Below are 11,266 nucleotides of genomic sequence, written 5' to 3'. Positions count from 1 at the left end.
AATGTGTGGCACTGAATGACATTGTGTTCCCCAGAATTCAGAAAGAAATAATTGGAAGTATTGACCAAATGTCGCTTAAAAGTTTAGTTTCCCCTCTTGGAAAACAAGTGACCACAGAGTATGGAGCATAAATCAATATAGACCCGTGTTGTGTGCCTGTACAGGGCCCTGGGGAAAGTAAAGACTCTTAGGTAAAGCAAATAGGAACGTCACAGAAAAATCAAATTTTCCCTTCTGCCCTTTCCCCCTCTTCTTGCTGGCAGGATAGATCCATATTACAGTTTGCGCAGATATTTGGAAGTGAATTTAGGGCCCTCCCTCCAACTTATGATTTTATAGCCAATAGGTGATGAGGTTTATTTGCATATTTCCAGTCACATAAGCAGCCCTGGAGTGGAGACAGTGTCAGACTCAATTTCTCCTCCTCCTCAGAGGAAATCTGCCACAAAATTCTATCTAGCTACCCAGTCCTTCCCTTTAAAGGGCGACTTGCCCGATCCAGACCACGACTCCAGCCCCTCTCCCGCTTCGGATTCAACCAGTTCATCAGTCGGTCCGCGCGCCCGCTCGCGCAGTGCAGCTACTACAGAGGGACGTTCCCGGAGATGAAGAGCAAAGCACTGCTCCTGGTGGCCCTAGGAGTGTGGCTCCAGAGTCTGACTGTGTCTCGCGGAGTAGTGGCCGCTGCCGACAGTAAGTTTGCGCGTAGGTTCCCCTCCACCTGCAGACCCTGTTCTGTGGCCACTTGCATGCGCTCTGGGAATGGGAAAGACTAAGTTGGAAGAGGCTGCGGATGAACCCCCGGGATTCTCCTTGCCCGAGCTCTTCTTCCCTAGTAGGGCCACCTGGGTGAGGTTCGGAAGGGTTAAAAGTGAATTTCACTGAACGACTCTGAGTTCCCGCTTTCCCTTTCTCCTGGGTTCCCGCGCTGTCCCCTAAACTCTAGCTGCAGCTGCGGCCGTGTTCCCAGGGCGCGCGCAGAGCAGGGGAGAGTCTGGAGGAGTGTGAGGGGCGGGACCAGGGAAGGGAAGGCCCGGATGGGGTGACCGGCAGTAACTTCCTCGCTCTGGGGGCCCTGGAATGAAAGGCACGCAGTCCAAGGTGACCCTGGCTTGGCCGCGGAGCGAGTCAGCCCCCGCCTGTGGGATCATGAGCAGAAAGTGGTCCCTTCTTTTGGAGAAGCCGGTTGGGGAGGGGAAAAGGGAGTTGTCTGCATCTTAGAAGTCCAAGGCACCCTTGTGCTCCGGGGTGGGTGAGGGGAAAGTGTGGCTTAGTGTCCTATGGACGCTGTGTCTTGCAAGCGCTTGAGCACATGGGAAAGTCTGTTTCCATGACCCAACGCTTTGCTTTGCTTGTTGTTGTTAGGTGCCATCGAGTCGGTACCAACCCATAGCGACCTTATGCACAGCATAACGAAGCGCCAAGAAAATCTAGCGAGGGACTGACCCTCCAGAAACGGTGACATAGCTCTAGACTTGGTTTCCCTTCCTGTACGAGCTTAGGCCAATTCCCCGTGCCCAACCTGGGGCTTTAGGCCACAGGCAGGACCTTGGTCGCCACCACTTGCTCACAAGAATTAAGGCTTTGGGAGTCCGACGCTAATGTCTTTACTGCAGAGAAGAGAAATGCCCACTCAGTGCCTTGCCCACAATAGAAGCAGTCTGCAAAACTTGAACCTTGGTTCACCTAAAATACAACAGTAGCTCAAAAGGCGATTTAGATAAATAATAAAAGATCCAACATTTTCTTTTCTCCTCCGTGGTGAAATTCCAGTTAGGGTGGTGTTGGTTGGATGTGCTTTCAAGTGGCAGATGTTTAAGTTCTAGTCAACTTTACCCGTGACTTTGCAGCTGAAAGATTGTTTTATTTGGGCACTGAAATAAAGTGATTGTTAAATTTTATTTTTTAAGTACATTTCGTGAACGCTAAAAGTTATTGTTAAATTTTATTTTTAAGTAGATTTCATGAACGCTAAATTTGATGGAAAGATACACACTTGACTTTCTGCCAGATCAGTTTGAGAACATTAGAGAATCCGTTAAAAAGTAAACATCTTATGTAGTTGTCTGTTCCTCTTGATACTGTTCACACTGTCCGTGAAGATAGAAAGAACGAACGCCAAATTCTTGAGCAGTATGACACTTAAGAATGTATGTCATAGTATAAAGTTACTTTTACCAGAAATCACACACAAACAAGCGTCCTCCACATTTTAAGTTTTTGCTGCTCTGCATAAGGGAGTCCTGGTATGGCACTGTAGGAGCAATACTGTACTACTAACCACATGGTTGGTGGTTCAAGCGCACCAACCGCTCCTGGGAAACCCTGTGCATCAGAACCTATGGGATGGCACTTAACAACCACAATTCTGCATAAGAGGCTCATGACGGTACATATTGGGGCAAGTCAATGTTGCCTTCTAGCTTTTAGACTTAGCTTCCCTGACTATAAAATGAGGAATATGGACTAGATTGGAAGTTCTTTGATTTAAGTGGAAACTTTAATTAATTAAATTGAATGTTAACCAGCACGTGTTTTCCTTGGCTTAAAATCAGTGGGAGATGCTGTAGGATAAGCACTGAACCACAAGGTTGTAGTTCAAATCCACCAACCGTTCATCACAAATCCTATGGTGGTATTGTGCCATGGAGTCCGTTCTGACTCACAAGCACACTGCATAGGGTTTCCGAGGCTGTAAATCTTTATGAGAGCAGAAAGCCTCCTCTTTCTTCCCTCAGAACTGCTGACCTTGAGGTTAGCAGCCTGACTCGTAACCACTACACTACCAGAGTTCCTTTTAAAACCCTATAAAGGGCCACAATGAGTGGGAACTATCTTACTTGATGGCACACAACAACAACAACAACAACTTGCTTGTAAGTAAATGTGAAATTACCCCCTCTTTATATCTGCCTTTTCCATCACACCTGCTTTACTCTCCATTTCTCCTCCAAATGTACGAATATCAGAGTGACAACAGCGCATGTGTGGGTGAACTGTAGGCTTGACTTCCCCTGGGGTCTTTATCTTTTTTTCCAAGGAGAGTATGAGGACGAGTCCCTGCCCTCAGGCTCTTTGCTCTGGGAGCCACCACACTCTCTGAGTCCCTGCCCTCAGGCTCTTTGCTCTGGGAGCCACCACACTCTCTGCCCGGCCCCAATTAGGAAACTGGGAGCAGAGCAAAGGGTCAGTGTTCAATAGCTGCAGTTCTATTTGACTGGCCACAGTGAATTTCCAGGGCAGTATCTCAGTTGAGAATGATGGGTAATGAGAGGAAAAGAACAGATGTCACTTTCTAATCAAACTCGGCAAGGGGATGATTGATTAATAGCTGTATTGAAAGGTGGGAGTCAGGTACGGGGGTAGAATCACAATGGAAAATGTTCACTTTCTATCAAACTGTATTTTTAGCTCAGCCCTCCTTTCTTACTTTATTCCTGAGGAAAAATAGGGTTATCTAGTTTGCTGACTTGATTTTATCATTCTGTTCAAGAAATGGCCTTGAAAAATACAACACTCTGCTGTTAATATTTCTCTGACCCACCCCTACTCTCACATTATTATCACAAAAGCTGCATTCCATAACATTAAAAATGAAGATGCTCTTGCAATCAAGATGGGGGTTGATGATGACTTTGGACCCAACAGCATAAAAAAAATTATTAAAAATATGTGTAACATTTTTCAACTCTGAACAGAGATGCCATTAGGGATTTTACTCACAATGTATTTTTCAATTTGTATAACAAAATATTCCAGGTATTAAACTTTTGAAAACTTGTTGGTGTAAAGTTTCTACATAGTTGTATTCATTAATTATAATTTGTATATGAATGCATAAGAGCCTTGGTAACATAATGGTTAAATGCTTGGCCGCTAACCAAAAGGTTGGCTGTTCAGACCCAGCTAGCTGCTCAGTAGGTCTTGCACCCATAAAGATTACAGTCTAGTTCTACTCTGTCAAACTGGATCACTATAAATTGGAATCAACTCAGTAGCACCTTACAACAATTTGAGTGAACTAATTACTGTTTTATCAGCAGACACTTTTTAACCTGGAGTGAATCTTTGTCACAAGTAGTTTTTGCACAATTTCTCTTTGTTAAATTGGATGCTATATTAGTTTTTGAAGGAGGAATAATATCATTGAATTCCAGCTTGCTCAGAGATTAAGAGTTTGAGCTTTAGTTTGAACAGACACTATTCCCTTGAATTTATAGTTGAGCATTGAATTCTTATGACCGTTTTAAGATTATTTGTGTGCAGTGACACCATTTGGACATTCAATAAGCGTTAGTTGGTACTACTAGAAAAGAGAAATGGATCACCTTGGAGATATATATATATATTATTGTTGTAGTTATTAAGTACCACTGAGTCGGTTCTGACTGATGTTTCTGTTGTTAAGTGCCGTGGAGTCACTTCCGACTTATAGCGACCCTGTGTAGGATTTCTGAGGAGCAGCTGGTGAGTTTGAACTGCCGACTTTGTGGTTCAAATGGATCTTGTGTTCCAGTGCTTAGCCTACAGTGCCACACCATGAATAGATCTTAAAATCACTTATATACTTTTGAAAAATAAATTGGTCTTCAGAGTTAACTATTGTGAAAAATAAAATTAGAACATCACCATTTTATGTAACAGACAAAATAGTCCCCGTCTTTCTTGTTCTTTTTCCTATATCCCTTACTCTTCTTTAAACAAAGCACTAGTTAGCAAGAAAATCTTTGACTTTCATTGTATTCGTTTGAGGCTTAATGGTCTAATTCAACTGGACACACATCTTCCAATATTTTATTTATCCCTTCTTTTCAGACCCAGTGGGTTAAACATTGGGCAACTAACCACAAGGTCATGGCTCAAACATACCAACTACTCCAAGGAAGAGAGATGAAGCTGTCTGCTATAGTCTCTGAAATCCTATGCAGGATCACTGTGTATCAAAGTTGACTCAACGACAATGAGTTTGGTTTTTAATTTGGTCTCAGGAAGGTGGAATTTTAGTCTTAATATTAGACAGAATAAACCATAAAATTAATTTAGTTTGTTAAGTACAAATTTTTAAAAAATATTCCATTTACTAGACAAATATTTTTTCTTTACAAATGAAAAATACATTTTCTAAGTACTTTCAGAGCATAAACCTGCTGACTATATTGACATATCTGAACAGATCATACAATACGGTCAGATACCAGTAAATGGTGGCTCCATAGGATGAGCATTGGACTATGAACCTCAAGTTGGTACCAGGTACTCCTCAGGAGAAAGATGAGGCTTTCTGCTCTTACAAAGACTTATAGCCTCAGAAACCCTATGCAGAGTCACTGTGAGTCAGAACCAACTCCATGGTACTTAACAACAACAACTAGTAAATCTACTCCTCACTTGTTCTTGTTGTTAAGTGCCATCAAGTTGGTTCCGACCCAAGGAGCAACTGGTAGGCTTGAACCATTAACCTTGCAGTTCAAACCAATTTTGCAATCTAGCACATTAACCCATAGTGCCACACCAGGACTCCTACTCCTTACTATCAATAGCATTTCATTTTGATGATAATACTAAAACGTTCTGACTATTTTGTACAGACATACATCTGAAAGTAATGAACACTGAGGTGCTAAGCAAAAGTAACATTAGCTATGATGGTTAAGGTTATGTATCAACTTGTCTGTACCATGATTCTCACTAGTTTGACAGATACTGTAATGATGTAATTATTCTCCATTTTATAATCTGATGTGATCATTTTCCATTTTCATATAATTCCAATTTTCACCTAAATGACCTGATTATTGGAACATAGCTATGTCAGTAAGTGAGGAGTTGTTGTTGTTGCTGTTGTTAAGTGCCACTGAGTCAGTTCCAATCCATAACAACCCTGTATAGGGTTTCCGAGGAGCGGCTGGTGAGCTTGAACCACTGACCTTGTAGTTAAAACCGACTTTGCAGTCTAGCACATTAACCCATAGTGCCACACCAGGACTCCAAGTGAGGGGTTGTTGTATCTATTTCCTTCCTCACCAAACTGATAAACTCGGCAATTAGATTTGGTTTCTGACAACCTACAGACATTGCCTAAGTCAGTAACTATGGTTTTCAGTCTCAGAGAGCAAATTGATTACTGATGGATGCTTTCTTTAGATATAAGTAGATTATGAGCTGGACTGCTAATTGCAAGTTTGAATCTACCAGTCTCTCCGCAGGAGAAAGAGGAGTCTTTCTGCTTCTGTAAAGATTTACAGCCTCAGAAACCCTATACAGGATCCCTATGAATTGGAACAGACTCAGTGGTACACAACCAAGTGGTACACTTTAGATATGTATATGTGTGTGACAAAGAGAGAGAGAATAGAAAGTTCACTGAGAATAACAACAACGACAAAAATCTGTTGTGTTGAGTTGAATCCAATTCATAGCAACTATGCCCCACAGGAATTCCAAAGGCTATGATCTTTTGGAAGTAGATCATCAAGCCTTTCTTCCCAGGTGTCACTGGGTGGATTTGAACCAGCAGCCTTTCATTTGGTAGCCCAACACTTAACCGTTTGCATCACTTCAGCACTCATTCCAAAAAACAATGGAATTATTTTAAAAATTGCAAAATATGTAGGCTGTTGTGATTCGTATGCATATAAATAATTATCTTACACATTTCATAGTTCTGCACTACCTTTAGAGTATCCCTTGTTTCTTTCTTAGGATGCTTGATGCGTATTCTTTTCTAACAACAATGATATTCCCTCTATAAACTCATCTGTGACCTTAGTAACAGTCTTTTCAAATCACATCATCTGTCAGTCAGGTAAACTCACCTTGGAGCAATCCTGTCATGTGTTGGGACAAGTAAACATGCCGACTAAACAGTGTCCATCTTTCTTCCTGTCTGTATACAGTCTAAGTCAGTTGCTGAAGGACTGATACAAGTTTTGGGATGCACTTAATCTTTAGGACACTCAGGGGCCTTTGAGGTATTGCACAGGTAGTGTGTAAAGTCCTAGTAGAACTCTAAAGAGAAGGAATGATTGACTAAGCACTAATATACTTTATAAGTTCATATATATATATATATAACTAGCATAGACTTGAACCTTCACACACAACTATGTATCTCATGCTGTTTTTGGTGTCATTTAGTCCATTTCAACTCATAGCAACCCCACGTGACAGAGTAGAACTGCCACATAGGGTTTTCTTGGTTATAATCTTTATGGAAGCAGATCAAAAGATCTTTCTCACACAGAGCTGATGGGTAGGTTCAAACTGTCAGCCATTCAGTTAGTAGCAAAGCATGGAGAGTAGTACTATTTTCTAACCAAAGGGTTTCATTACACATCCTGTAACTTAAAATGAAAAAACCATTACCTTTATAAATGATTTTTTTTTTAAATAACTCCAACTGCAAACTTATATGAGAATTATTTATTTCCTACTATTTTTCTGTATAAGATATGGCCCCAACCTAAAATGTTGGTTGAGAGAAATTGGAGCTCTCAGTGAACCATACTTAAAATGTGATATGAGATCTATGTGTTGATTATCTATCTCTCTCTCTCTCTTTCTCTCTCTCTCTCTCTCTCTATATATATATATATAGTGAGTGTAGAACCATACAAAACCAGCCTCAGTCATATTGAAGAATATTCTTTGAAAAGCCATTTGCAAAGCAGTAACAATACTAGTGCCCCACGTTACATAATGGTAGGAAAACAGAGTAAACATGAATGGTGTCCTCTGAAGCCATACAGTGTAATTGTCCTAAATATCAGCTGGGCAGATAGGTGGTGGGGAAAATTGATTTGCTGGATTGTTCATATAATTTCTTCTTTTGAAAGACTGGTAACTGAACACATTAAAATAAGGTTGCTAGGGAGGAGGTTATTTCAGTTGAGGTATAAGAGAGAGTGAAACTAATCTAGTTTTGTTTTGTTTTTTACATTTTTATTGTGAACTGAGTAATAGTTTACATGGGAGAACATCGGCTTTACACTTGTCGTTTCTTTGGAATGATTACAATCTCCTCCGTGCATCATCATTCAACAGCATTTGCTTCCATTCCCTCTTTGTTTTTTTTGTTTTTTTTTGGGGGGGGGAGGGGAGAGTAGTGGAGGTATGTACACAAAAACACTCAGAAATATGTAATAATTTGAACAGCGGGCACATTCTGCAAACCTGCCTCCTGGCTGCCAGCAATCAGTCCCTCTCTTTCCATGAGTCTAGAGTCCTCAGCTACTCCCTCTCTCCATGTCCCCATCTCTGCCTCCATTTCTGGTGTGGTTGCTTCTTTGGATAGGGTCCCACATTCCACTTGTGCTCTTTTCCCTTGATGGTCCTAGGGTCCTCTAATTTAGTTTTAATATAAACCACTTTCTAATAAAACAAAACATCTTCATCACAGAAAACACAATCAGAATAGAAAACTGTAAAATGTATTTCCATTATCAGATAAATAATAAGGCCACCAGAGTATTTTATGGTTAGGAGGGCACAGGGAGACAGACCTGTACCTTTAAATAAGATCAGTATCAGAGTGTATACTAATGGATAGATTTTGAATGCAGTTTTACTATATGAAGATCTCTCAGTATTGCAAACTGTTTGCCCTTGACAATAACCTAAATATGGGCGGTTTGAACCCACTTAGCAACACAGCAGAAGTAAGGCCTGGCCATCTACTTCCATAAAGGTTATAGAAGGAACAGTTTTACTCTGTAGCACATGGGGTTGCCATATGTCAGAATCGCCTTTAGCACAACAAACTTGGTTTCTTTTGTGTTTTCACTATGCGGAAATTTTAAGAGCTTTTATGATGAACAATTTAGCACAGACATTTCTTTGAATACAAGATTTTAGAATGTAATTACTCTAATAAAATCTGCTTCTTAACACTACATCTAGTCAGCAAGTAATTGTCTCCAGCATTTTTGGTGCTGAAATTTTTGTTATTGTTTTTTAAATCATCTAGTTGTACAAGGTAGGCAGTTCCAGCCCACCAGCTGCTCCATAGGAGAAAGATGAGGTTTTCTGTTCCTACAGAGATCTATAATCTCAGAAACCTTATAATGGGTCGCTATAAGTTGGAATGGACTTGTGGGCACTTAAAAATAACATTAACAACAGTTGTATATAACGAGTCACTTAACAAGTAACTACAATATTTTTTAAGGAATGTGGCTAGTGACTTGAAAGGAGCCTACTGGTCAATCCTCAGGCAATTATAAGATAAGCCTTATTATATGTACTTTCATTGTTACTACTATTGTTTTCCTTATTATCCTTGGCCTGATATTATTTTAAATGACAGATTTTCACATTTTGAATTGTGAAAACAGTAAATTTTGATTAGTAGAAATATTCCCAGGTAACCTCAGCTATTTATCTCCTGAAAAATTATAATAACTAAATGTTGCACTGTAGGAGGAGACCTGGACTGCAAGGTTGGTTTGAACTGCAAGGTTGGTGGTTCAAACTCACCAGCCACTTCTTGGAGACCCTATACAGAGTCGCTATGAATCAGAACCAACTCCATGTCACTTAACAACAACAACACATTTTAAATCTACAAATGCATGCCTTATTATAGTAAATATTGTACTGGTTACGAATTGGGCTGCTAACCTCAAGGTCAGCAGTTCAAAACTACCAGCTTTTCCACAGGAGAAAGATGAGGCTTTCTGCTCCCATAAAGTTTTACAGCCTTGGAAACCCTGTCCCTATGAGTCGGAACCAACTCCATGGCACATAGGCACCACCAGTAACCATAGTAAATATAGAATGGACTCCTGGTATGGTATTCTAGGATAAGTACTGCACTTCAAACCATAAAGTCAGCAACAGCTCCTTGAAAACCCTATATGGTTTTGCTATGAGTCAGAACCAACTCTACGGCACTTAAAAACAAAGTATGGTAAATATAGGAACACGGTGGTTTTAGAGGATAAGCACTGGACTATGAACCACAAGGTTGTCAGTTAGAGCTCACCAGCTCCTCTGTGGAAGAAAAGATGGAGCTTTCTGCTCCCACAAAGATTTACAGCCTTTGGACCTTTCACAAATTGCGGATGGCACTTAACAACAATAGTAAATACATAGTTTTTGTTGTTGTTGTTCTTGTGTTTTTACTTTTTTTTTTTTTTTCCATTTAGGAACTAATTCCTCCTAAATAATTCCCATGCAGTTCTGCTAAGGCTCTGTAGGATCAGCAATAATGAACTGCTAACCATAAGATGGCAGTTCAAACCTACCAGCTGCTCCCCAGAAATGCTATACAGGGTTGCTCTGAGTTGGAATCAACTCAACAGCACTTAACAACAACAATATATTTTTTCAACTGCAAGAATGAAAAGGAAACAGCCTTTCCTTAAGCAAGCCTAATTGGATAATATTCCAGGGAATATACTTAAAGATCTAAGAATATGAAATAATAAATAAAATAAATGCAACATGAAAGCCACATACCAGTGTTCACTAGAAGGAACTTTAAAGTGGAACCAAGATCCCTATGATCTGTTCCCACTTTCACACCATTATCAGTGTAATCTGGGCCAAGGTACTTACACTCAGGTCTTAGAGAAGATTGAGTTGACTCAGGAATTCAAAATAGCAGTTCAATTATTGAAAATTGTGTGCGCAGGAAGTCTTTGTTGATGAGGGAGGAACTACTCAGACAACGAAAGTAAGAATGACTGCACAACTCAAAGGATATCATCAATGTCCCTAAATTGTTCAGGTAGAAACTGTTGAATTAGTGCATGTTTTATTGTGTATCTGCTCAACAACATCAACAAAATAAAGGTTTTAAAAAATATATCATTGTTGGTATTTGTGAACATAAAACATAGCATCCAATAAAATAAAAGCAAACAGTCTTTTAGTCAACCTCTTGTCCACTTTGTCCTTTCCAGGAATTACAGGAGGAAGAGATTTTAGCGACATTGAAAGTAAATTTGCCCTAAGGACCCCTGAAGATACAGTTGACGACACTTGCCACCTCATTCCTGGAGTGGCAGAATCTGTGGCTAACTGCCACTTCAACCACAGCAGCAAAACCTTCGTGGTGATCCATGGCTGGACGGTAAGGTAGCGTTTTAAAAGGAGAGAGTTGGGGTCAAATAGACATCCCACTGCTTGGGAGTCCATTGATGGATTTCTCTATCTTGTACTTTTGTTTACTCTTTAAACTTGAGTAAATTCTGGCTTAGAGTAAGGAAGGTGGGCTCTAAAATCACAGATTCATGAACACTTTCCCTGGACGACACCAGCCTAT

At 40.3% G+C, this 11,266-nt stretch overlaps 1 protein-coding gene across 1 annotated transcript in view; it reads left to right on the top strand.

The window, feature by feature from the left end:
- Positions 1 to 222: 222 nt before the first annotated feature.
- Positions 223 to 11,266, top strand: part of LPL (lipoprotein lipase) — a 30,872-nt gene continuing 19,828 nt past the window's right edge. Inside the window, exons 1-2 of the mRNA XM_006859904.1 lie at positions 223 to 693; positions 10,914 to 11,074. Of these exons, the coding sequence (XP_006859966.1) occupies positions 606 to 693; positions 10,914 to 11,074 (249 nt within the window). The 5' untranslated portion in view covers positions 223 to 605. The remainder of the gene's footprint in view (positions 694 to 10,913; positions 11,075 to 11,266) is intronic.

The sequence above is a fragment of the Chrysochloris asiatica genome, unplaced genomic scaffold (assembly GCF_000296735.1).
Source record: "Chrysochloris asiatica unplaced genomic scaffold, ChrAsi1.0 scaffold00035, whole genome shotgun sequence".
Taxonomy (NCBI): domain Eukaryota; kingdom Metazoa; phylum Chordata; class Mammalia; order Afrosoricida; family Chrysochloridae; genus Chrysochloris; species Chrysochloris asiatica.
Note: the sequence above shows the minus strand (reverse complement) of the source record. Positions and strands in the feature narration are given on the sequence as shown.